Source organism: Durio zibethinus, chromosome 20 (assembly GCF_047325235.1).
Source record: "Durio zibethinus cultivar Kanyao isolate XHJ-2024 chromosome 20, ASM4732523v1, whole genome shotgun sequence".
NCBI lineage: Eukaryota > Viridiplantae > Streptophyta > Magnoliopsida > Malvales > Malvaceae > Durio > Durio zibethinus.
Window position 1 is genome coordinate 7,752,978 of NC_143181.1, and position 26,501 is coordinate 7,779,478.

The 26,501-nt window shown below is 30.2% G+C and overlaps 4 protein-coding genes across 7 annotated transcripts; all 4 read left to right on the forward strand.

Moving 5' to 3' along the window:
- The first annotated feature begins 1,875 nt into the window (after positions 1 to 1,875).
- On the forward strand, positions 1,876 to 6,352 carry LOC111315720 (Sphingomyelin synthetase family protein). Its single transcript, XM_022917668.2, has 4 exons — positions 1,876 to 2,409; positions 4,830 to 5,224; positions 5,328 to 5,521; positions 5,628 to 6,352. The coding sequence occupies exons 1-4, from the start codon at positions 2,117 to 2,119 to the stop codon at positions 6,024 to 6,026; spliced, it is 1,281 nt and encodes a 426-aa protein (XP_022773403.2). The 5' UTR covers positions 1,876 to 2,116; the 3' UTR covers positions 6,027 to 6,352.
- Positions 6,353 to 7,102: 750 nt separating this feature from the next.
- TY2 (thioredoxin Y2) lies at positions 7,103 to 9,163 on the forward strand. Of its 3 annotated transcripts, none has more exons than XR_016330807.1 (5): positions 7,103 to 7,411; positions 7,655 to 7,743; positions 7,894 to 8,071; positions 8,713 to 8,839; positions 8,906 to 9,163. XR_016330807.1 is itself a non-coding variant. In XM_022916630.2 (5 exons), the coding sequence occupies exons 1-4, from the start codon at positions 7,241 to 7,243 to the stop codon at positions 8,832 to 8,834; spliced, it is 504 nt and encodes a 167-aa protein (XP_022772365.2). In that variant the 5' UTR covers positions 7,103 to 7,240; the 3' UTR covers positions 8,835 to 8,839; positions 8,906 to 9,163. The 3 variants fall into 3 exon arrangements, 2 of the variants coding, with proteins under 2 accessions (XP_022772365.2, XP_022772364.2); XM_022916630.2 differs by having other exon boundaries at positions 8,769 to 8,839; XM_022916629.2 differs by having other exon boundaries at positions 8,769 to 8,839; positions 8,973 to 9,163.
- Positions 9,164 to 10,959: 1,796 nt separating this feature from the next.
- On the forward strand, positions 10,960 to 16,956 carry EMB2766 (structural constituent of nuclear pore). Of its 2 annotated transcripts, XM_022917669.2 has the most exons (14): positions 10,960 to 11,003; positions 11,127 to 11,180; positions 11,321 to 11,773; positions 11,865 to 12,281; positions 12,395 to 12,481; positions 12,605 to 13,183; positions 13,416 to 13,500; positions 13,787 to 13,865; positions 14,372 to 14,494; positions 14,664 to 14,741; positions 15,690 to 15,793; positions 15,967 to 16,054; positions 16,142 to 16,240; positions 16,621 to 16,956. In XM_022917669.2, the coding sequence occupies exons 2-14, from the start codon at positions 11,153 to 11,155 to the stop codon at positions 16,708 to 16,710; spliced, it is 2,310 nt and encodes a 769-aa protein (XP_022773404.2). In that variant the 5' UTR covers positions 10,960 to 11,003; positions 11,127 to 11,152; the 3' UTR covers positions 16,711 to 16,956. The 2 variants fall into 2 exon arrangements, with proteins under 2 accessions (XP_022773404.2, XP_089605697.1); XM_089749571.1 differs by having other exon boundaries at positions 12,395 to 13,183.
- Positions 16,957 to 21,490: 4,534 nt separating this feature from the next.
- LOC111315012 (abscisic stress-ripening protein 3-like) lies at positions 21,491 to 22,364 on the forward strand. Its single transcript, XM_022916632.2, has 2 exons — positions 21,491 to 21,841; positions 21,927 to 22,364. The coding sequence occupies exons 1-2, from the start codon at positions 21,596 to 21,598 to the stop codon at positions 22,107 to 22,109; spliced, it is 429 nt and encodes a 142-aa protein (XP_022772367.2). The 5' UTR covers positions 21,491 to 21,595; the 3' UTR covers positions 22,110 to 22,364.
- The last annotated feature ends 4,137 nt before the right edge of the window (positions 22,365 to 26,501 follow it).

The following is a 26,501-nucleotide window of genomic DNA, read 5'->3' on the forward strand; positions in this document are numbered from 1 at the left end:
GAATTATATTTAATGATCTTAGGTAGGTATGTGTTACATTTAATGATTTTAAGTAAGTTGAAAAGTAGTTAGTCAATTCTGAAGTGATTATTTTGATAAATTGTTAGTACAACCTTTAGCTAGTCCTTCTTTTAATGAAGAGCGAATCATCTCCTGAAAATAAGTGACGTGATTACTTAGGCATGCTTTGTTTAGACAATCCAAAGACCTAATTATGTTGATCAAACTCAGATCATTAATCAATTGACTTAGGTGTAACAATCGCTCTAAGTCTAAAAGGGGTTATAAAGTGACCGCTCTCAGACCGTTGTCAAAAGCTTGGAAAGAAAAGAAAGAAAAGAAAGAAAAGAAAAAAAGATTACCAATGTTTCAGTGAGGGGAAAAATTACCATTACCATGTCTCTGGCCTTATTCACCTTTAATGGTGGATGGGAAATATTTTGGAAGGAATGGTGATTATACCAATTTTACAGATTTTCTTCCTACTTTGCATGTTTATGAATAAAGAGGCAAAAATTCCTTTGAGTTTTGATCCAGCTCATGATGCTTCAATGTGAAAATCATAGTTTCTTGGAATCATAGCTCAAGGAAGCGTGATGTTAGGGAATTAAAGCTTAACAAGCATAGAAAATGCTTTTACAGTAGTTACAGGTCAACCATATTTCACTTATGAAATTTCAGTAGGAAAGAGTTGGTGAGGCAAATATCACTGCTATCCCATAAGGCTTTCATTCTTAAGTTGTAATCTTGTATTTTTCGATGATCATGTATGCATTTTTTATATATCAATGAAATGAATTTTTTATAATTTTTTGTCTCATCTGGTTGTATTACTCTTGATCATTGTAATGTTAAATAATAATATAATATGAAAACCTCTAATAACGAGGCTTGGCCATCTGTTTGCTTGCAAAAAATTATTAAGCCATATTATTTTCGTGTCATTTATTTGTATCGTTTTTTTATCATGTGATCGTATCGTATTTGAAATTATCAAGTTTAGTTTTTATTGACTTGAGAAATATAAGATTTTTGTATTTGATTAAAATTATTTAATAAAGTATTTTATTATATTATCTTTTATAACACGTGAATTACACTTGATATTCATAATACTGATATGTGAATAAAACGTTATTGTCACTACATAGAAAAATATAAATTAAAATTTAATTTTATCAAATATTATATTTTTTTACATAAAAATATAGTTAAAAAAATTATAAACTTTTTGACTCTACAAATAACAAATATATTTTTATATAAAAAATATTATGTTTTATTAATTATTACGTTTCCATATTAAAAATATTGTAGGTATTGAAAATATAAAATTTATTTTATCATTATTTTAAATGATCAATTACGTTTTATATATTAAAAATGTAGTGCTTTTGAAACTATAAAAAAATTAAATCTTAAATTTGAAATAATCTATTATATATTTTTTAAAAACCTTGCTTTTATTATAATTAATTTTTTATAAAATATTATAACATATGATTATGTTTATAACATAAGTAAATGATAAAATTTGGTTTATTAAGATTTTATTTTTAAAATTATTCAACTACTTTTATAATTAAAAAATGTTGTCATTAACAATAAAAAATACAGGATCATTGTTAGGTCTTTAATTATTTGATTAACAATGCAACTTTGTTTAATCATATTACTAAAATGTAACTTTATTTGTCAGAATAAATTATTATTTATTATGTAATTATATTGATTTTTAAGAAAAAATTTTAAAAAATATGCATTATTAAAGTTAATATGTATTATTAAAGTTAAAAGTAGGACAAAATTAACTTTTAAACGCTGCTGAAAATTTTAAAATATTTTCAAGAATTAGGTGCCAGTGAAAATCAAATTAAGGGAGAAAAATTTTGAAAATGATCTAATTTTTTTTCCGAACCAATCGTCTTGTAAGACTTATTCGAAATCCAAGAATTAGATTAGCTTTATCATGACTGATCGAGGACTTGATTCAAAATCCAAGATCCAACATCCTTAAACCCTACTCCGCTTTTAACTCCCTGCAACGAATCAAACCAAACCCAAAGCTTTGTCCAAAAATTACTCTTCCTCTGTCTTCACCAAAACCGCCAGCACCATGCGGTGGTCGGCGGCTAGGGGAGGAGGACTTGGGTTGGCGGCCATGATCTACGTGGTGGTAGACTACCTGCGCAACGTGTCGCCAATGTGGCACGAGCGTCTTCAACCCTTGCTCTGGTCTTTACTCGCGCTCGTTGCCATTACGCGCGTACCATTTTACCGTCATTGGAACGCTGAGTTTCGAGCTGCTTTCCCTTTCCTTGCTTCAATTATATTCATGCTCTCTGCTCTTCTCTTTGAAGCTCTCTCAGTTCGTTTCGTTACTGCTGTTCTTGGCCTCGATTGGCACAGGTACAGTTACTTGCTTCTTGTTTTGGGTTGAAAGTGGAACCCAGATGTTGAATCAGCTTAAATTCGATGTGATTTTATTTGATTTGTGTATTTCTTTGCTTTTTATTATGCAGGTCGAGTTTCGTTTTCTGTTTTTTTTTTCTTTTTTAATTTTTGGCTCATTATCAGTTTTATGGATTATGCTTAGGGGCTGTGATTTGGGTTAGTTTTGATTCATGTTAGGAAACTAGGAAAGTAGTTTGGATCAGAAATGCTAGATTTTATTCTTGCAATGAGAGTTTCAAGTACTAATTATGGAAAGCTATATGATTGGTATTACTAAGAATAAATGCTGAGTGGTAAGACCGATCAGCTTTGCTCCAGATGTTGCAGGATTGGAAACTTTGGTTCTTGGCCTTTTTAGTTTGTCCACTCACTGTCTGAATCTTGCTAGTGATAATTGGCAGGCTGCAAAGCATCTTCCAATCAAAGCTTGGGCGTTGGTTGCAACTTGCATGACATTTATGATTAGTTTTACTTGATTTTCATGTCTGATAGGCCTTGTCAATAATTTTTCATAGATTATTTCGAAAATAAATGCAATCATTGCCTGACTGTAATAAATAAAGTTTGAGGTACCAAAACAGATTGCCTTGTGTCATGTCTCATGTCTCATGTCTCATGTCATCCGTTATTGGTGTTTTACACCATGTGATATTAACTTAAAGAACGTTTTAAGCCAAAAAGAATGATAAAATAGATAGAAGGGTTTACCTTTAAGAAAACAAAACAGATATTTAGAAGGACTGAATAGGGAAGAAAGTTATTCACGGACAGCTCGGACTCTGTTTTCTGTCACTAGGACCCTGTAGCATGGTATGAAATTGGAATTTGAAACTTGGGTCCATTCCATTTCTATGCCAGAAACTTCCTACATATACATTCATTGTCTAACATTTTTTTACTCCTCAAAATCCATCACTTTGCAGAACTTAAAAAGGAAAAAGCAGAAACAAATTTGTCATCAATTTGTTTATAGGTAGTATTTTGAATCACATTTGGTTGCTATCTTGTGTGAATAGAATTCATGAATGTGTATGTATGGCTTTTTCAGTGGCGCATCATCTCTAATTTTCCTGCAAGGGCATTAATATTCGTTTTCTTAGCTTAAAAAGAGAATTTTACTTTTCCTTTCCTCTTCTTCTATCTTATGTTTTCCTTTAAGCCACTCTTCTATAGTATTGTATCCTTTCTGTCCTGATGCACTTGAAAACAGCAGGGAATGGTAATGTGGGGATAGTGGCTATCACATTTGTAGTTGTTTACCTGCACCAAAATTTTCTATAGTGGCATGCATGTATTGAACTGATATTCTAGTTTATTCTCACTGTAATTGCTATGATGTATCCCTTTATAGGAGCAGTGATTCTCTGGATTTCTAGAATGCATTTATTTCATTTCTTCCAGGGTGCTCATGGTCTCAACTCCTCTCGAAGTTTCCTCCGTTCACTCAAAGCCCACTGTCTTTTGTTTTATCATCTATCATAAAACGAGTTAATTTATAGCAACACTAATTCATAGCTGAAAACTTTTCATTCCTCACTTGATAAACTATGAAGGATTAACAGAGGAAAGAGATTAAGGATTGCATCTCTGTTACTGTTTTCCTGAAATTTGATCTGAGAAACATCATATGAGATTGGAAATTTGAATCAGGACAAGGTTTCATATGTAGGACACCAAGCTGACCCTAGGAGGAGGCAATTTATGACTGAGCTTTGCTTAAGTGATGGTTCACTTGTATGTGTTCTTATTTTTATGAAGATATCAATCACACAAGATACATGGTCATTTTAACTTTTCACACATGCCTTCCACATATACCTCATTAGAGAATCTATATCGTCAAATTATAAAATTAGTCTATTTGCTGGATAATTTATTTTATGGGCGTGTGTTAAGTGCATGACTCAGTGATTCAACAAGAATATGTTCTCTGGCACATTAATAGAGATCTGGTGCATAAGTTATTTGAGTTGCTAGAATAATTGACAACCAAAGCTAGTTCATTTACAATATTCTATGCAGCTTATTTAAAATGTACTAGAAAGTAGGTAGAATTACAAGAATAGCCTCTGAAGAATAATTTGAGGACAATATGAATGAATCATATAGTAATTACATAGCTGGTATGTACATATGAACTTAATTAACTTTTTTTTTAAATGAGGATCTTTGTCATTGTGTAATGATTTGAAATGTATACATGACATATAAATAAGAGTTGACAGTTTCTTAATATATCTTATAATGTTAAATTTTTGCATGATTTGCATTCTCTCTTGGGAACTAAGACAAAACATTTGATTTCCTAAATACTTAATCTGCAAATATGTTTAAATTTTAATGGAAACATTGATCGAATTGTTAATATTTAACAGTGATACGCATCCTCTTCCTGATACTGGTCAATGGTTGCTCCTGGCATTAAATGAGAAACTTCCTGAAGCAGTTGTTGAGATATTGAGAGCTCACATTATTGGCTTGCACCATTTCTTGATGTTATTTATAATGTTGGCCTTCTCTGTCCTATTTGACTCTGTAAAAGCTCCTGGCCTTGGGTTAGGTGCACGATACATGTTTACCATGGCAATTGGCCGTCTTCTTCGTGCTGTAACTTTTGTATCTACAATCCTGCCATCGGCCCGCCCATGGTGTGCTTCTGCTCGATTTAGCATCCCTGGACATCCTCATCATTGGGCTCAGAAATATTATGTTCCTTATGCTTCAGATGCTAATGCCATTCGTCAAGTAATACAACAGGATATAGCATATGGTTAGTTTAATTATATATTTATTTTGATATTATGGCAGGTCCTCTGTGGTAAATTTAATCTCTATTTCCTTAAGTTGGTCTTAAGATTTCTCTTCTTTCCCAGCTGGTACCAGCAAATACCTTGATGACTACCGACCAGATTGGGGTTCAATGAGCTTCCTAATTGATTTTCTGCGACCCACCCCATCAGAAGGATCTTCTTGGTACAATCTGCTTAAAAAGGCAGGGGGTGGCTGCAATGACCTTCTATATAGTGGCCACATGCTAGTTGCTGTACTGACTGCTATGGCATGGACGGTATTCTTTTATTACTTTCAGAAACTCTGCTGTGTCTTCTTCTAGTGGCTGTTGTCGAATCACAAATGACTAAGTCATATTGGCCTTTGCACATCCTAAATTGCAGGAGGCTCACGGGGGGTTTAGCTCAGCTTTCATATGGCTGCTCGTTATGCACAGTGCTCAGCGTGAAATACGAGAGCGCCACCATTATACTGTAGATTGTATTGTTGCCATCTATGTGGGTATTCTCCTGTGGAAGATGACTGGTTTTGTCTGGTCAGCTAAGGATCGAACTAGAGATAGCAGACTCACTAAGCTTGGGAAAATTCAGGGTAGACTACTCCAAGCAGCCAAGGATTCAGACATGGATGAAGTACGGGAACTTCTCAAAGATGTTGAACTGGGGAATCAAGAGAGCCCGAAAAAAGGACCGAGCAAGGTTATGTGGTTGTTTGCTTGCGGGACTATTTTCTTCTCACTAACCATTGTTGTTTTGGCCTTCACGTGGACAAGTGATGGCTGACTTTCCTGGCATAATGTTGTACCATGGTTTTGAGGTTAGAGATAATAGTGATTCTACATGATTTAGTTTCTTCTCCAACGAGGACTCTTGTAGTTCTATTTGCTTTTCATTTCTCTGTTATGACAGTGAGAAGGGCTTTGCCTTCCACAGTGTACACATAAAGAAATCAGAGTTGCTTAGAATAATTTGATATTTAATTCAAGAACTTGTCATGGCTTCTGGAGAAGTCGCTCCAGTTACTGTTACCTGTGAAACTTGCTTGTACTTTTTAGTCAATCAAGCCAATGTCTTGCTAGACTTACTCTGAATGTATCTTTTTCTATGAACTGCTGTCTTCACTTTCCATTTATTTGTTTAAGCTTTGCATGCTTTGGTGTTTGAATCCTGGAATAGAATAATACTAGGTAGCAACTAGTAAATATTTATGTTTTAACATCTAATTTTGTAATTTCCCCATCGGAATTTGAAATTTTCCTTATTTTTTTTTTAAGATTGAGAAAATCGGAGAAAGGAGATCAAAAAAATAAAAAAAAGAAATTGACGCACTTGGGTTTGATTGCTCGATGGATTTGATAATTTTATACATGATATGATTATATAATTATAAAAATGATAGAAAAAATATGTGCAAGTGAATGATGTAAAGTTTTAGATGCCATTTAAAATTTTTATAAAATTATATATAAATTTGATAAAAATAAAAAAATATATTTTATATTTATTCTACTAATATTAATTATTACAAATAATTTTTTATATTTTCACACTTATTTAACACCAAAGAAAAGAATGCAACAACATATCCGAGCGTGTACCTCCGACGAGTGAAGAAATTTTCGTGGGTGTAGCGCCACGTCACCAAAATTAAGTCCCTATTAGAGATCCGGTGCTACTTTTCCTTCAGAAAGTGATTTGCATCCCATTGGCTAACTCAAATCTAGTTAACATTACAGAGTCAAACAAACTAATAAAGCCAATTCTCACCATGTGACGGCGATAATTCTGTTTCCATTGCATAACAAAAACAATTCATCCCACCAAATCATCAATTCCCTGTTTCTCAATTTCACATATTTGTCACTTACAAAGGGATATTTTTCTCATTTTTCACCCTTTGGATCCGTTTATATCCAAACAACAGATAAGCTAAGCTGACGTAGCGCCTGCCATCACCTTGGAAGGGTAGAAATCGGCTTCTTCAGAATTCGGGGGAAATGGCGATTTCTGTGGCGGCATCAACAACTGTTCCTTCTCTGAATCGAAAAAGCTCAGCTAAACTATCGGCTTATTATTATTCCTCGAAACTATCTTTCTCATCGTCGATTCAATTTCAGCCCATTCGAATCGTTGATAGACCAATTTCCTCTCGCTATCGTCCTCTTGTAGTAATGCTTTTAAACTTTTCTCCTTTATTATCATCAATTCCTGTCCTTGCCTTCTTAATTTGATTCTTTACTTAATTAATTTATCTTGTTAAACTTTAGGGTTTAGCCATTTTGGTGAATATTATATTTGTTTGATGAAAAAAACTATATCTGGTTTTTCTGTTCTTTGAGTTGTAGCTGTTTTGAATGTATATTTTAGGTTGTAGCTTAAGAAACGACAGGTTTGACAAATGATTACTGTAGGTTGAAGCAAAGAAGCAAATATTTAACTCCTTTGATGAGTTGTTGTCGAATTCCGACAAGCCTGTGTTGGTTGACTTCTATGCAACCTGGTAACTTTTCTTTTTAAACTAACTTGGATGCTAACCCTAATTGATAAATATATAGAATTGCTTAGTTGGTTAAATATGGTTTTATGTTCTGATGCAAATTTATGTTTTTATCTGAGGCTTGAAATTCTAACAAAGGGTCTGGTTTTGTAGGTGTGGACCTTGTCAATTCATGTTTCCAATCCTCAATCAAGTGAGTTCTACCCTGAAAGATAAGATTCAGATTGTGAAGATTGACACCGAGAAGTACCCTAGCATTGCTGATAAATACAGAATACAAGCATTACCGACATTCATCATATTTAAGGATGGGAGGCCCTTTGATCGTTTTGTAAGTTGATTTTGTATACTTCTGCTCACTTGAACATTTTATTTCTTAACCAGTGTTTATGATGGTGAACATGTAGAACAATTATATGAGGAGTGCTGCTGCTATTCAGGCCGAAATTTGTAATATGAAAACAGTCTGATCACTTGCAATGGCATGGGCTGTAGTTGAATAAATTGAACTCTGGGGCATTTATCTTAGGTGAATGATTGGAGTCGGACCGCTGCCAGCCAAAAAAATTAGAAAAACTTAGCACTTCCTTCAAATGAGGCTTTTATAAAACACCTGTGCCAGTTCATCTTTCTGTGCCTGGGGATGCTTGTCCTATTTAGTTATTATGAATAATTCAGACCAACCAAATATTTTCCTTTCAAGCTACAGACCTGACCCTTTAAGGTTTTACCTTTCCTTCTTTCCCCTCTCCCAATTAATCTATACCAGGAACTTTCTCTTTCCTAGGCTTTGATAGAGTCTACTTGTTCTTAAGCAATATAGTGGACATCATTGCTAGGCATAAGAGGTTCATTTTGTGTAATCTTGGCAGTTAATCCCACTAATAGACTGCATCAATTATGTGTGTTGCAATTGCTGAAATTCAATTTCGTCTTCAAATTAATTTTTGTTATTTGTCCATTCATTTGCAGTTAATCTATTTTTCAATCTGAAAGGTTTGTTGACATGTTTGAGTTCTGATCATCAGGAGGGTGCCTTGAGCGCTGATCAGCTCATTCAACGCATTGAAAATTCATTAAGTATTAAGCAATAGTCCCGGTGAGCCTTTGAAGTTTTACTTTTAAGATTTTTCTCCCCTTAACTGATGTGTGTGCATATTGACAGGCCCCTATTTGAATCACTACCTTATCTATCTCTGCCCCTTTTTTTAATGTGCGTGTCTGCGTCTCAGCTTTCGACTCTGATGTAATGGAACTACTAGATTGGATTATTGAAACTGGTGATCAACTCACAAGGAGATAGACAGAGCTTTCGTGTTCCCATTTTAACTTTTTTGATACAAATGACTCTGTATGTGCCATTGAATTTTGCCCCTATTCATGGGACTCTGATAATATAAGAGGACACATTGTATGCTTTGAATTTGCATGATGTTTTGCGTTTTCTAAGAAGGCAGGTCATCTCTCTTAGCTAAATAGTAGATTTTGGATTTGTTTACTATATAAGATTATAATATGATAGAATAAAATAATATTATAAATAAGATTAGATTAAATAATATCATCTCATCTTGTGTTTGATATATGTTAGGATTAGAATAATGTAATTTATTTATTGATCAAACTTATCTTTTTACAAAATTTATATAATTTAAATTATTGATGTAATTTTTAAGAGTATAAATAAAATATGTAAAATTAATATCACGAATTAACAATAATTTTTTTTTTATTTTAGAAGGATTAAATCATTTGATATCAAGAAGATAATTAATTTTTTTTCTCAGTCTCTTTTATTTTTTTAGATGTAAATTAAATATAATATAATATAATATAATTATTATCCTATTCATTATCTATCTTATGCAAATATGATTTTTATGAATTTGGCAGTAATGATTATGACATTGGTGACCTAACGGGTCACTTGACCTGATGTTATGGATGCTAAGAATTCCAAACTTATCTTGTAGCTAGTATTTTTGAGATGTTTGCTAAAGAAAGACGCAATGATAGTTCTGTCCGATATTTCAGGTTATCGGGCACACTGTCGGGCGCCATGTCCATAGTATTAGCATTCATGTCTTAGTTTAGCTAGCATGGGTCATTTTATGATTTCCTTTTATTTTATTATATAAAACGTATAGTAAATTATAGATATTAAAATTTAATTTTTTAAAAAAATTAGTTACATATACTAATTAAGAGTAATTTTGGATTTTTTATTTGCTTTCAACTCAAGAATAAGGGGCTACTATTACTAGATAGAAAATGTAAGGTATCGTTTATTAATTAGTAATTAAAAAGTAGATGCCAATGACACAAATTAACATTTTGAAAAATCCAATACCCGTTTTTATTTTCATTTTTGCACGAAGACCCACAAAATGGTGTACGTTTGGCTAAAGAAGTAATACTTTACTTTTTTCTTCTTTTTTTTTTTTCCTTATAATTTCCTTCTCCAATCTTCACAAGTACAACCTTGTTGAAATCTTGAAAAAAATTACCCTCGGATACAGAAAAATAAAATAAAAAAGATAAAAAAAGCTTTGCTATTCTTGATATGTTGGTGAAAGTCACAAGAAGATTGCCTTGATCTTCAATTTTCTCATATTTTTAGACTTGTCCACGAGTCTTTTTGACCTGAGTCTTGTATAAAATTTTTAAATTTTGGATCCGACTTCTTTTGGCCCATAAAATATTTTGTTATAAAATAATTATTGTTATTTATTTACGATAAATTTTTGGCCATGAAATTGAATGATTTTTTTGTTAGAGATTTATATTTGAGTCGTAGGAAATGTAACAGGAGCTAGTTGAATGTTTGGGTATTCTCATCTTTTGGTATATTTTGAATTTAAAATGATAACATAAAGGCAATACAAATATTTATTTTATAGCTTTAAGTAATTTAATTTTTTATAAATCTAAAAATTGTATTTTTTATAAAATTTTAAAATTACGTCTCATAATTATTTTTTATATCTCTTTAATATATAACCCTAAATCTTAAAACCTAATCCCTAATAAACTCTGGAAAGTACACAAGCTAAGCTAACAAGCCCAAACCAAACATTGGTACATGTCAGCCCATTCGAGCCCTAACTTCAACAAAAGGTTGAGTTGGACCCGGATTCCCTATAACCGGGTCCGGGGCAATCCTAATCGGGAGGGAAAAAAAACCAAGTTAAAAATAATCAGTTCAGTTCTTTTTGAATCGAAACCCTAGATTCTTAAACCCTTTGTTGTTTCGTGTTGTTTGGGTATTTTTTTTATTTATGTTATTATTTTCGACTAACTTTTATTCGTGTTATAGCCTTTTCTTTTTTCTCTAATTTAGAGCAAATATTGAGTTTTTGCTGATCTTTGAATGTTTGAATTCGCAGTGTAGAATCAGTGGTCGAGTATTGCGATGGCCAAAAGTCCCTCCAGTTCTTCGGGTTCGTTTCTTTGATTTTGAGCATATTTAAAGTATCATCATTATCGTCGCTGTTGTCTATGCTCTACTGTTCTCTGATCTGATCAAACTTTCAAAATTTTACTTTGTCTATTTTTTTTTTTTTTGTTCTTTTAATTGTAGGGTTTGGGACAACCTCAACCCTGTTTGGAGCCAGCAGTGGTTCCTCTCCATTTTCATCTTCATCGGCTGCTTCTACTACTAGCCCTTTTGGTTTTGTATCTTCGTCTTCAGCATTTACTGCTACTACAGTTACAACTCCGTCGTTTTCAAGCTTGATTCCATCAAGCTCAGCTTCAAATTCAGCCACCGCTTCTCCTTTCTCTGCTTCTATGGGGTTCTCTTTCTCGGGTGGTTCACCATTTTCGATGAGCAGTGCAAGTTCGATCCCAACAGTAACTTCTACTAACGCGCTTTCGTTAACATCTGCTTCTACTTCTTCAAGCTCTTCAGGCTTCTCTTTTGCCCCGTCTCCTTCTGCTTCTTCAAGCTCTTCAGGCTTCTCGATTGCTCCATCTTCTTCCTTTGGATTTGGCAATGCTGCTTCTTCATCATCACCAGCATCCACATTCTCTGGTAATGCCTCGTGGAAACCCACTTTCTTTCTTGTCTCTGCGTCAATCTCATTACACTAACAATTTTTTTTTTTTCAACTTCTAATTCTCAGAAAGGGTCGGGACATCTTCATCTTCATCTATTTTTGGAGCCAGCAGTGGTTCCACTGTATTTTCATCTTCACCAGCGCAGACTACCACTACTAGTTCTTTTGGTTCTTCATCTTCATCTTCATCTACAACCCCATCGTTTGCAAGCTTCATGTCGTCAAGCTCAGCTTCAAATTCAAACACCACTTCACCTTTCTCGGCTTCTACAGGGTTCTCCTTCCCGGGTAGTTCAATATTTCCAAAGAGCACTGAAAGTTCGGCACCAACAACAACCTCTACTACAGCACCTTCCTTAACAGCTGCTTCTTCTTCATCAAGCTCTTCAGGCTTCTCTTTTACCCAACCTTCTTCAGCCTCTCAACCTACCTTTGGATTTGGCAAAGCCACTTCATCAGCATCACCAGCACCCGCATTCTCTGGTGCTGCTGCATAAAAACTTGCTTCTTTGTTGTCTTGGCTGCTTTTATTCTCTGATCTGTTTAAACTAACAAAGTTCTTCTTTGTCCTTTTTTCCTTAATTTCTAATTTTCAGAAAGGTTCGGGACATCTTCATCCTTTTTTGGAGCCAGTGGTGGTTCCCCTCTAGTTTCATCTTCACCAGCGCCGGCTATTACTACTGGTACTAGCTCTTTTAGTTCATCTTCAGCTTTAGCTTCTACGACTACAATTACAACTCCATCATTGCCAAGCTTGTTATCATCAAGCTCAGGTTCAAATTCAACCACTGCTTTGCCTTTCTCAGGTACTGCAGGGTTCTCTTTTGGGGGTAGTTCACCATTTTCGAAGAGCACTGCAAGTTCAACGCCAATAGTAACCTCTACTACAGCACCTTCTTTAACAGCTGCTTCTTCTTCATCAAGCTCTTCAAGCTTCTCTTTTGCTCCACCTTCAGCCTCTCAACCTACCTTTGGATTTGGCAAAATAGCACCATCATCATCTCCTGCACCCACATTCTCTGGCGTTGCCGCATCGAAACCCACTTCTTTGCCTTTTGGAACATCATCAGCGCCATTGTTTTCAACAGTTACCACCGCAACTGCTTCTACTTCAGCAGCTAGTACGACCACTGCTTCAACTCCAGCATTCCCTGCGTTTAACTTAGGTTCTTCATCTTCTGCTACTACGGCTTCTTCCTTAGCTGCATCTGCAGTTTCAGATACTTCATTGGCTGCTGTGAGCTCTTTGGGTGGATTTGGTGTGACAAATGCTGCTGCTACAGCAGGGAGTTCTGGTTCTTTCTCTGGCTTTTCTTTATCAACAAAACCATCCACTCCTGCATCATCCTCACAAGCACAATCTACTACCTCTACTCCTGTATTTGGTGAGTTGTTTACGTATATGCTAAAATATTCGTGGTTTACTTATTTCCTTCAATGCTTATTGTCTTCTTTTTGTTTTCTCATCGTCATTTTGTCTTTTAACAATTCTTATGTTCTTAATCTATATTTCTTTCATCATGTAATCAGTTACTCTTTAGAATGCTAAGGTGTCTAGATTAAGTATCATGACTATTTGTTGAAGTCCTCATGCAAATGTGAATTCTATTCCTGTAGGTCTCCCTGCTTCTTCAACAACTTCAACTTCCATTACTACTACTGCCCAAACATCATCAGCACTTGTTATATCTTCAAGTGGCGGGTATGTTTAGGTTTCTTCTTGTTGGCTTTATGTTTTATCTCTTTGCTGGTATTCCTTTAACCAAATCCCATTTTATGTCGATGGTAGATTCTAATTCTTTTATAACCATAAGTATTAGCTTCCAGTGCTTTGTCTCTGAAACGTTATGTGGAGAAATAATTTATGGAAGATTAAACCTATCTTCTTCAATATTCTTTAAGCTATCTTCAATAAAAATATTGTGAAATTTCTTAATGAATATATGAAATAGTTTATGGTGTAACTTTTTTGTCTACTTTTCTTATAGGACAAGTTCAAGTGCTACAGCTGCAGTATCTACTACCCCAAAATTACCATCTGAGATAACAGGAAAGACAGTGGAGGAGGTAATTTAATTTCTATTTTATTTTTATTTTTTTTTTGTTTTGTAAAATCCTTCTCTTTCATGTGTCTTCATAACTTTTCCCCCAAAATAGTTCATGCTACAATCAATTATGCTAATCATGCTAGTAGAAAGGGTAGGTCATCTTTGTGCGGTGACATTGTTACCCAATAAGTTTTTAGGTCAAACCAAAACAAATTAAATAGAAAATGGGAAAATAATATTCACAAAATATCTGGAAGCATAAAGAAGGAAAAAGTGGGAGTGTGAATGTGAGGGATACATATCTCAATCTCATGCAAAGCAAACAAGTCGGATGGATCTGCCTTTTTCAAATCTTACCATCTTCATTCTTGTGTTTTTCTTAAATTTCACTTCTTAGGGGGGAAGAAAGACGAGGAATATTTTTTAGTGGATCCAAGATGCCTATTTCGAATCGTCCCCACCTGCATTTAAATTTATGGTTGCCATTGAGATAATAAGATACCTCATTTTCTTTCTTGGCTGAAGATCATCAAGGAATGGAATGCTGAACTTCAGGAACGCACTGGGAAATTTCGAAAGCAGGCAAGTGCAATAGCTGAGTGGGACAGGAGAATATTGCAGAATCGTGATGTTCTTCTTAGACTTGAGGTATTATATTGTCTTCTGAGGCAGCATTAGTGTCATTTGTATACCTTGTTGACAAAGCATTTATATTGATGTCTAACAAGGTTTTGATATTTTCCTCAAATTTACTGAAATATAGCAATGCAATTTGTGTGTGTATATTCTCTTCTCTTAATTTGAAACATCAATTCAGATTGAAGTGGCAAAAGTGGTTGAGACCCAAGCTAGCCTGGAGCGACAACTTGAGTTAATTGAGACTCACCAACAAGAGGTATTTCAATAGATTTTTGCTGATATACGTTTTCCTAACTTTCTAACATAACCTAGTTTGGGATTTGATGATAATATGACTGTTACTAGTGCTGATTTGTTGGAGGAATCTCTGCATAACTATGGAAATTTATATTGCTTAAACTCAGCATGAAATTTTTACTCACTTTGGTTAGCTATGTTGTTGTAGTTCTGACAGGATTCTTTTGTTATTCTTATTGATGATTTTACCACCTTGATTGTTGCTTGCTTATCTTATGGAGCACCTCTTAGGTTTTCAGCAATAAGCCAGCTAATTTTTAATAACTGATCATGCTTGTATATGCTTAACCTTGAATGTGAGCATTTCTAAATTGACCAACTTTAACAGTCAATGCCATTTAATTTTTTTTCTCTTGTTCAATATGCTTAAATATTTTTCATGAATGAGTTCACACAGTGTATATTCAACTCAGCACCATTAGCTCTATCGGTCATATTTCAAGAATATGGGAACTTTTTATTATATCTTGTATGGCAGGTAATGTTTCTAGAAACAAACACATTTTGATTCTTATAATGGTGGTAAATGTTGCAAGAATGCCTGCAGCCATGATTGTCTGCTCACTCAAAGTGCTACTTGAGAGCAAAGTTATCCTTTTCTAGTGAAAGTCTCCTTAATATTCATGCTCAAATATAAGGTTTTCCTCCAATTAAACATAGAAAAGTATTTTGTCTCCATTGTAACACTATTGTTTGTAGTCTTCAAGTTTTGTGTAGATCATGGAGACAACCATAACTTAAAATTTTAGAAGTGCCCCTTATAATGATTGTGTTAGCTATCAGTTGCCTTCTGAATCATGATCTTTGGATTGTTCATGCCTATATTTGTGTAATGATATAATCTTAACTATTTAAAGATGTGTGTAAATTAAAAAAAAAATGTATGTATAATGTATCTCCTCCTTAGGTTGATAAGGCTTTGCAAAGTATGGAAGAAGAAGCAGAACGTATTTACAAGGATGAGCGTGGATTGCTTCTAGATGATGAAGCTGCATCAACAAGAGATGCAATGTGAGAACTAGCTGGTTTTAACTGGCCTTGTGCTAAAGTCAGCTTTGCTTACATATATACATTTGAAAAACCTTATTTTGGCTAAACTGGAGTGGGTTCAAACTGTGCCCTTCACCTCTATTTATATTTGATTGATTGCAAGTGTAGGGTTTATTCTTTCATTTTCCTTTCAGGTATGAGCAGGCCGAAATTGTTGAGAGGGAATTGGAGCACATGACAGAACAGATAAAGTCTATTATTGAGACCGTAAACTCTAGTCAGGTGACTGCCCTCTGTCTTATGATTGGACTTGCTCTAATTAGCTTTTACAGCATAACCAGAATGATACTTGCCCTCTAATTTGTTTAGGGTGGTGAACTTGAGGCACTGGACGGAATGACTCCCTTAGATGCGGTTGTCAGAATCTTGAATAATCAACTGACTTCTTTAATGTGGGTTGATGAGAAGGTTAGTAATCTTTTTCTGGCCTCTATTGGTCTCCTCAATTGTGTAGGTTGTGGAAAACAATTGTTAGATTTGTAATTCTTGAGAATGGAAAATCTACACAATATTAATTAATAGACCTGACAATTCATGTATTCAATTTGTGTCTATTTTGTGTAAAACACGAAATACATTTTTTGTTTTTGTTAAATCTACATATGAATTTTACTAAAATTTTAAATCATATTGTATTTCTTTTTTTTTTTTTTTTTGTATCGTATCACCATATTTTGTTTAAAATTACAAGATCTATTAATTATCTACTTCTCCTATGCCCCCTAGATTTTTTAGGATCTATATTTCAGCAACTGGAGCTCTGACTTTGTATTAATCATTCATGTCAGGCTGAGGAATTCTCTTCTCGTATTCAGAAGCTTGCCACCCAGGGTTCTGCTGCAGATAGAGAATTAATGGCTCCAAAATTTTGGATGTGATGATCCTCCAATCGTAAACTTACCTTGAAGGTTGTCCTAAAGTTGCTGCTGAATTTAGTAAATGGAGAGGAACGATTAAAATACAAAATGAAACATTTGATAATTTTTCCTGGAAGATATAAACATATGATGCTTGTGGTAATTTGGCGGTGATTGTTGCCATTAAAGTTAGTACAACTTCAACCGGATCTAACGATTATTATCTTCTTTAGAAGAATTGAGGTTTAAGATTTGAATTTTGTTCTACATTGTTAAATTTTTATTTCATGTTTTATATTTTCACTTTTTTTATATTTTTAATTTATAAAAACTGAAAACATGTTTAGCTATTACGTTTGTGTTATAATTTTTTTATAAAAAAATCATAGTTTAAAAATTAAAAAAATTATAAGTATTGAAATTTAAATTTTAAATTTGTCCGATTATGGATGTTACTTTGATTGTATAAGTTAATTAAATTAAATTTTAAATTTTTTTAACACAATATTTTCATAAACCATTGGTAGTGATATTCATTGGCATTTTTCATATTGAAAATTTTTTTTCCTCAACAAAAAATGAGAAAAAAAAAATTCTTAAGGTATCTTTGTTTCCGTCAAAAATTTAATAAACCAAAAACAGAACCTTAAAAAATCAAATTGATTCGGTCTCAGGAAAGCATTCATATATATATATATATATATATATATATATATATATATATATCTTGTTTTCTTTTATGTAAGGAAGAAAGATAATGGTTGGCAATATGAACTACTATTTTAATTTTAAATTACTGGATAGATGCTTTCAGTAATTGCTCTTCAAACGGTACCACCATATATCAAATTAATTAGCTAAATTTTCTACCGCAATTGAGTTTCATATTTGTTAGCTCAATACAACAGGCATTCAATCAATCAAATTAGTGAATGTATAGATGTAATATGCCTAATAACCAGTCAAAATCATTTAATTTTTTCCTTTGTTTTAAACAAATGTCATGTCTTAAGTGATATGTACTTTTTCTAATTAAAACTGTTCATAAACCGGATTGAATTAGATTGAACCATAAAATGATTCATGACTCTAAATATTAAATTCGAGCGTGATCTTCCATTTAAATTCAATATTATTTAAAAATTATTAAAATAATAAACATATTTTTATATTAAAATATGTTTTTAAATTAAAATTAAATAATTTTTATTAATTAAATAATATTCCAAATTGAATCAAATTAGCTAAATTCAAACTTAAAAATTCGTGTCCAAACCTCGACCTGCAAATCTGGTTTACTTCACAATTTCACATTTGTATTTTTTTACTTAATTTTATTCCTTTTGCAATAAATAAGATTCAAGAAAATGCATAAAATACAGGGAAGATGATTTACATAGTTTAAAGTAGATATGTTTATGGATCCAGTCCGATTGAGTTTGAATCAAATTCATATTTTATATTAATAGTGTGTATATTTATTCAGATCTAATTTAATTTAAAATTTTTTTAAATTTGAATCAAATTAAAAAATATATTTTAAAATCATTTATTAAACTTAATTTATATAATAAAAAATTAAAAAAATGATTAAATTAAGTTTAATGAAATTATATTCAATTCACATATATAAAAATTAAAATTAAAAATTATATATGTAAATTAAGTTTAATAAAATATATATAATTCTTATTTTTAATTTATATATATGAATTAATTTATATATAATTCACTTATATATAAAAATAAAAAATTTATTTATATGTGAATTTAAGTCAAATTTAAATTTTAAATTTTTTATTTAAAATTTGTTTGAAATTTAAATAAATTTAAAAATTATATCCAAATTCATTTAATAAATTTTAATTTTTTATTTTTAAAACTCTTTCAAAATTTGAATGAGATTGATAAACTGATCAGATCTAGTTTACATGCTGAAGTCAGAGATTTGGAGTGGCTAAAATTGGTTTGAGGAATGTTTGTTGTGGCGTTGAATGCCAATTTGTGAGTGAGCTTTTATCAAGAGGCAAGTTTTAGGCATTGCTGATTGTGATTTGTAAAGGGTTCTTGCGCCGTTAGATAAATCTTAGTACAATTAAAAAAATTATGACGTTCATAAAACATTGAAATATTAGATTTTTAATTTTAATAATTAAAATTTAATCTTTATAATATAGTCTAAAAAAACTAAAATTTGCCAAAGTTGCAAAATGGCAAATTTTGAACCATTTGAAGAATAGGTGGGAAGTGGAGATACAAATGTGACATGTTGGAACCTGCCAAAAGCATGATCAATTATTTTCAACATTAATTCATAATTATTTTCAACTATACAGCGCCATTCTTATCTTCTATTTCTCTTTTGATGATTTGATTTAAATGGGGCCATAAACCTAAATTCAAACCTAGTTTCTTAGCACGACCGCTGCTCCTACTGATAAAGTCTTCCAAATGCTTCACTCCACTGGACAACAAAATACTACTTCTACTCTCCACATTTTTGTTGTAATATTAGAATTTAATGACTTTTAATATAAATATTTTTAAAAATATATAAAAATAATTTAATTTGTGACGTCTGAAAATAAAATATTGACAAAGAAATGAGAAAATATAAATAAAATTCAAATTCAAATTTTAATTCAATTAATTTATAATTTCGTATAATTATTTTAGAAAATATAATCAATTGATAAAAATTTAAATTATCACATTTATAACTCTTTTCTCTTAATTGAATTTGATTATATCAATTACTCTTAGGAATAGCAACGGGTCGGATTGGGATGGGTTTTTGCTCATCTCGATCCGACCCGATTTTATACCCGTTAAATTTAAACTCAAACTCGAACCCGACCTAAATTTTTTTTATTTTTTTAATATTCGAATTCAAATTCAATCAAATATTATATAAATCGTATCCGATTTAATCAATCTCAAAATTAATAAAATATTATTTTTTAAATATAAATATTTAAATATATAATTATATAAATATATTAAATAAAAAATTATTTTTTTATAATCTTAATTCGAATCAAATCGAATCTTAACTTGACTTTAATTTCTTTTTTAATGTTATCTGACTCAATTCAAAGTTTAATTTAAAAAAAAAATTAATTTTATAAAATTAAATCGATTTAAAACTCGTCGAAAGTGAATTGGGTTGTCCGTCCTAATTACCCCCACCGTTTTGGATTATAATTAATTATAATATCTCAAAATTTTGTGATAATTTTTATGGAATCGAATCGATGGAATCCGAAATAAGGTGGGAATATGCTCTTGCCGACAAAAGATAAATCCAAACCATCCCCAGTCCCCAACTGCCATCCAGCGCTACCAGTATCAAATATATCTTCTTCGTGGCGCAATTTCAGCCGTAACTTTATGTGACCATCACTTTTGCTTTAAAAAAAAATTAAACTTTATGGGGCCATCCCTTTTGCTTTAAAAAAAAAATTAATCAACCGTTGAAAAATGAAATCTTCTGTGATGCTAAATTATTACCCTGGTCTACCACAAAGTCGCAATCAATTCATACACATGGTTCATTTATATGACATAAATAGAATTTATTTTGTTTCTAATGCCACATGGATTATCTAATTCGTGAATTGTCATATAATTTATTATCCATTTCATTCTATCTTTGTCGCAATGTTATAGTATTAGTTTATCCGCTCCTTTTGCTACCTATCTTAGATATGTTCTCCATCAAAGGATTATTAAATTTTAAAAAAATACAATTCAAAATTTAATTTATTTAATTTATACAATTATTTTAAATATTTATATTCGATATATTATTAATATATAAATTTTATATATTTTTAATAAATTTGATAATATCATTTTATTGATAAAATTAAACAAATAATAATTTTTCATTAATAAATAATTTTTTCATAAAATATTATTTTTTATAGATTTATTTTAAAAAATAATATTTAATTATTAATAAAACGTAATCATCAAATTTTAAGCCATGTTCAACTGTCGGCAAGTTACTTACATGAACATTTCGTAGTTATGGATATGAAATCCAATTGTCAAACTAATTGACATTTTTAAAACCAAACTGCACCTAATAAGTTTTTCTATATATATATATATATATATATATAAATAACTTTATATCTATATCTATATATAATGATTTATTACGCACTCTTCCAATGTATATTTGACAAAAAGTATATTATATATTTATATATAGTAAAAGTAACAACTATTCTATAAATTATTTCATGATTTTATCTATATATTAAAAAAATTATAAGTTCCTTGAGGTATATACCCAAAGGATCGATCATGTAGCTAAGATTGTTCTAGTAGGATATAAAGATTATGACTCTTTTTAAAGTGTTTCTTACATTATTTATGCAAGGCAATGAAAAAAAATACAATATGGCAAGACTTTCAAATATCTCATTTGTATCATTTTTTTTTTCTGTTTTTGAAAAATTATCATATATATATATATATATTTCAATAGTAATAATACAAAAAAGAAATTTTTGTGAGAATTAAGTTAAATATAATAAAAACCCAAATTTTATAATGTTTAATATATTATAACAATATAAATTTCTATAATTGGAAACTCAATTAATCAACTACATGACCATGATTTTGCCAAAAAAAATTTATGTACGACCATGATCATGAAAGCCACATATCCCCACCCTCCATCACCAGAACATTTATCGTGAGCAACTGCAACCCGAGTCTTGGAAGCCTTCGTTGCATAATTTCGGCCCCCATCACTTATAAATAGACCCATAATCAAAACCCTTTCATCGCACCACAATTCACTTTACCGCACATTGACGTATATTTCCTGTACTCTCTCTTTGTATTTATTCTTGTTTAAACAGATAAATTCAGCCAACCACCACCCCAAATGGCTGAGGAGAAGCACCATCACCACCTCTTCCACCACCACAAGGACGAAGAAAAGCCTGTTGACAACCCTGTCTACTCTGAAACCGTCGCCTACTCTGAAACTGCTTACTCCAGTTATGCCCCTGCTGGTTATGGAGCTGGCCAGGCTGAAACGGAGGTTGATTACAAGAAGGAAGAGAAGCACCATAAGCACCGTGAGCACCTTGGCGAGCTAGGGACTGCCGCAGCTACAGCTTTTGCAGTGGTAAAGTTTTCCTAGTTAAATTTTTTTCTTCATATTTAGTTTTTTTTATTTAAATTTTATGGTTAATCACGTACGATTATTTCAGCATGAGAAGCACAAGGCAAAGAAAGATCCGGAGCATGCGCACAGACACAAGATAGAAGAGGAGATTGGAGCAGCCGTAGCAGTGGGAGCGGGAGGGTTTGCTTTCCACGAGCATCACGAGAAGAAAGAAGCAAAGAAAGAAGAAGAGGAGGCTCATGGAAAGAAGCACCATCACCTCTTCTGATAATAATTCTGTGCTTTTAGGCTTTAATAATGGGAAATTTTCATGTGTTTTATGAATTGTGTGTGTTAGACTCTATGTTTGTCAGCTGTGATCGAGCAACTACCCTACAAATAACCTGAAGTATCGATCAGTGGCTTTTTCTTGTGAATTGTGATTGCTTTCTGTAGTTACATGTGTGCCTGTTAGATCATGCCATCTGGCTTTCTCCGTTTGTAATAATCACTGTTTATATAATACTATATTATCTGTTTTTTATATTATCTTTTGTAGAATATATCAACCATTTATATATATATATATATATGTGTGTATTAACCTACCATTGAAATGATAATTTTACCCCTTCAATTTTTGTACTTCACATCTGTCTTATAAAAAGGGCAATGCCCTCCTATTTAATTGATAAAAATACACCTCATTTGAATATAAATTATTATAATTTTTTCATTTTTTAAATGACAAAACAATTTCTCTTATAAATGTCAAATTACTATAATATCTTTTATTTTTGAATAATATCATTGTTATAATTATGAAAATACCTCACATATTGTATTAAGCTAAAATTACTATAATATCTTTTCAATTATGAAAATCACCTACTATCATGATTGACCAAAATTATTATAATTTTTTATCATAATTACAAAAATACCCTTCCATCAAAATTGATCAAAATAATTATATATCATTTATCATAATTATGAAAATATTTTTATAATTTTTTTCATAAGAGGTTCACATATGTCATTTTATTTGAAAATTTATAACTATATAATGAAAATCAACCCATTTGGAAATGATAATTATGGCCTTCTAATTATTTACTTATTGCTTGACTCGTGTAAAAATTTAATGTAGTGTCCCTTTTTTCATAATCAACCAAAATTTCATTGAAACGATCATAATATATTTTTAATTGCTTGACAATTGAATGCACGTGTATAAATTTATTGTAATTTTTCTTTTATAATTAATTAAAATTATTATAATATCTCTTTTATTATAATTATTGCAATACATATCATAATTAGTCAAAATTATTATAATGCTCTCGTTAGCCATAATTACAAAAATGCCTTCAACTTATTATTAATCAAAATTATTATAATATCCTTCCTACCATAATAAAATTATTGGTTTTTTCTTTAAAAAAATTAAATTGAATGGGTGATGATATTAGTGGACTTTGATTTCATGGGCAAATGGGTTTGAATTTGATAATTGATTAATATTGATAATAAATAAATATTGTATCAATCGGTTAGATTGCCATGTATGTATTATTAAATTTGAATTTAATCTATATAATTTTTTAAAGTAATATCTTTTATTTAAAATAGAAGCCAACATTTATCAAATTGTAATAAGGTGACATAATTAAAACATCAATTTTTTTATTTTTTTAAAAGATTATATTTTTTTAAAAATAAAAAACCAACAAAATACTAAGAAATAATTTTTAATTTATTATTAAATTAAAAAATTTATATTTCATCAAAATAAAAAATTTTACGGCCCAGGTGTGACTAGGTAATTTTTCTAGTATGTATATATATATATATATATTATAATATACATAATTGTCAAATAAGATTTATTGATATAAATGTTTATATAGATAATTTTTTCATAAGTAAAAGAAATTCTTTAATTTTTTTACAATGATATAAAATATATTTTTTAATTTTAAATTATTTATCAAAAAATATATTTAAAAAATTATTGAATTATCTAAAATTTGCAAAAGTTAAATGAAAAGCCAATTTAGATTTAAAATAATTGAATAGATAAAATTATTATTTTTTGTAAGATTTTATTTAAATAAGTAAGATTAAATCTTTTTTTTATTTAAGGATTAAAAATAAATGTATTTAAAAAAATAATTGGTTATCCAACTCTTTTTAAGATATATTTATTTGAAAATTTTTTAATTATCCAAAGCTTTTGTTTTAACTAAAAAAATTATCTTTATCTATTAAATATATCTTTAGATATATCTTAAAAGTTGTATTACAAGTATAAATTATAAATATAGTCAAATATTTTCAACACAAATAATATATATTCACACTAAAAATTACAAATAAATAAACAAGTCAAATAAAACCAATATAAATTGAGTTGGATTATAGTCGCACGAGATAAAGTTTAATTAATCTAAGTCAAAATGAATTTATATTATTGTTATAACATTTATTTACAAATTAAATAATTTATTTTTAAAATATATCATAAATTATTATATATCAACCTTTTAAATCCCTTTGTAAATTTGAAAAACTTTACTAATTAAGTTGTTGAATGATAATTACTTTATAATTAAAAGTTTAGTACTCATCAAATTTCACAATAAATATACACTACTTACTTTTATTTTATAATAACCAGGGCAAGAATGTTTTTTCTTTTCTAAAATTAATTTTTTAATAATTTAAATATATATCTTTAAAATTAAAAAATATCAAATGTAACTTTATCTTAATAGATTTCATGATAACCTTTTATTATTTAAAAATACCAAATTTACTCTCTTGATAGTTTATAAATGATTCTTTAACATCTTCCTTAACATCAATTGATATTTTCTCGCCATTATTCTTTAGTTTTGTGTGTACTTTCTTTTCTTTCTTTGTTATAAAGTGAAAGTTGAAGAAGCATTTTTTTTCTTTTCAAGGTGCTTTCAGTAAGCTCTTTGTGTTTAACTTTGATTTTATATATATATATATATATATATATATATATTACAATGTGTAGAGTTACATAAATACATGTATTCTTATATTTTGTAAGTGATGTACCCTAGCCTTTTATCTTTGCTTTTGACTCATCACTCAATTAGGTAATTTTTTTTTCAACTAACTTTCTTTTTTCATATATTATAAGGAGCAAAGTTATATAAACATTTTTTCTTATCTTTTGTAAGTGCTTTCCATAGACCTTTTATCTTTACCTTTAACTCTTCACTCAATCAGATAATATTTTTTTCTCTCAATTCAACTTTCTTACAATATGCAAAAAGACTTCCACTATCAGTGTGCATGATTACAAAGATTTAAACTTGCTATTTAGGTCAAAACATTGTTATTGTTGCAACATGTAAATCCACGGACCCAATCATAGGATGTAAAAATTTTGAAAATTGAAAAGAAAAAGAAGTTGCCACCAATATTTTTTTTTAGGTGTGATTGACTAACTAAAAAGTTTATCTTTTTAATAAAACTAAAAAATGAATTTAAGGTTTGTAAAAAAAATATTTTTAGGTTTTGAAAATAGAGCTAAGTTCAAAGTATGGTTATGCATAGGGAAGAATTAACACCCCATAACGCTCATTTTAAAAAATGATACCAACTCATCATATGTTATTTTTTGTATTGGATAAAAATAGTTTCAATTTGAAATTTAATAATAATTCCCTTCACTATTTGAAAGAGAATCAATTTTATTAAAAGTTATTATTTAGGAATATTGTGAAAATATTTGGGTTCAAGAATTGCTTTAAAATTCTCCAACATTTTCATAGAATTTAAAGATAACTCTTTTCACCTAAGATTTATTATGACATTCCTTAAAAATGAAAATAACATTATTTGCAAATGATAATTGTTAGTAACTCTCCAATATCTAAGCAGAATACCAAGAATTATTTCTCTTAGAATGTTATTTTAGTTTTATTTCAAAAACTATATTTTTAAAATAATATTTTTCTTAAAAAAAATTTAAAAAATGATGATATTACAACTAACAAAAAAATCAATAATGATAATCAAAAGATATAAACATGTAAAATGAATGCAAACAACAATCTAAAGATGAATATATGTAAGTGGATGCTATGCATGATGATGATGTGCGATTTTGGAATTGGGTCCTTAAAAATAAAGAGACCACCCAAACTCCCTAACTCTAAGCTAAGTTTAGATACGACCAATGGCGGACTACAATTAGAGCTAGAGGGGACTTTGGCCCTCCCAAAGTTTCAATATCCCTTTAACATATATTATATATATTACACACTATAATTGTTTTATATATTTCTATTAAATTAAATTGGTTCTTTCATTAAAATTGATATTTGTTAATTATATTTTTTTATCTTTAATTTAATTTTATGCATTGCAATTTAAGAAAAATTAATTATATTATTATTTGTCATTTATTGTGCCCATAATCATTACCACAAATTCTTAAAAATAATAAATTTGTCATTACTATAAAATCACACTCATGTATACTTAAAAAAAATAAAATTTCTTCTTTTCTCAATAAGATTTCAATCTTCCATCAAGTGCCAAAAGTGTATTTTTTTTAAGTTTATTATACTTATCTTTTTATGTTTTTGTGATCGTTTTCAATTTTGTGTTTGTATGAGTTAGATTATGATTTGTAGAT

Excerpts from the sequence above, each read along its gene's own strand:
- LOC111315720 (XM_022917668.2), top strand. The coding sequence starts at position 2,117 with ATGCGGTGGTCGGCGGCTAGGGGAGGAGGACTTGGGTTGGCGGCCATG. Across the intron at positions 5,225-5,327 it reads ACAACAGGATATAGCATATG|CTGGTACCAGCAAATACCTT; the intron begins GTTAGTTTAATT and ends CTTCTTTCCCAG. Across the intron at positions 5,522-5,627 it reads TGACTGCTATGGCATGGACG|GAGGCTCACGGGGGGTTTAG; the intron begins GTATTCTTTTAT and ends CCTAAATTGCAG.
- TY2 (XM_022916630.2), top strand. The coding sequence starts at position 7,241 with ATGGCGATTTCTGTGGCGGCATCAACAACTGTTCCTTCTCTGAATCGA. Across the intron at positions 7,744-7,893 it reads GTTGACTTCTATGCAACCTG|GTGTGGACCTTGTCAATTCA; the intron begins GTAACTTTTCTT and ends CTGGTTTTGTAG. Across the intron at positions 8,072-8,768 it reads GGAGGCCCTTTGATCGTTTT|GAGGGTGCCTTGAGCGCTGA; the intron begins GTAAGTTGATTT and ends TCTGATCATCAG.
- EMB2766 (XM_089749571.1), top strand. The coding sequence starts at position 11,153 with ATGGCCAAAAGTCCCTCCAGTTCTTCGG. Across the intron at positions 11,181-11,320 it reads AAGTCCCTCCAGTTCTTCGG|GGTTTGGGACAACCTCAACC; the intron begins GTTCGTTTCTTT and ends TTTTAATTGTAG. Across the intron at positions 13,501-13,786 it reads GTTATATCTTCAAGTGGCGG|GACAAGTTCAAGTGCTACAG; the intron begins GTATGTTTAGGT and ends CTTTTCTTATAG.
- LOC111315012 (XM_022916632.2), top strand. The coding sequence starts at position 21,596 with ATGGCTGAGGAGAAGCACCATCACCACCTCTTCCACCACCACAAGGAC. Across the intron at positions 21,842-21,926 it reads CAGCTACAGCTTTTGCAGTG|CATGAGAAGCACAAGGCAAA; the intron begins GTAAAGTTTTCC and ends CGATTATTTCAG.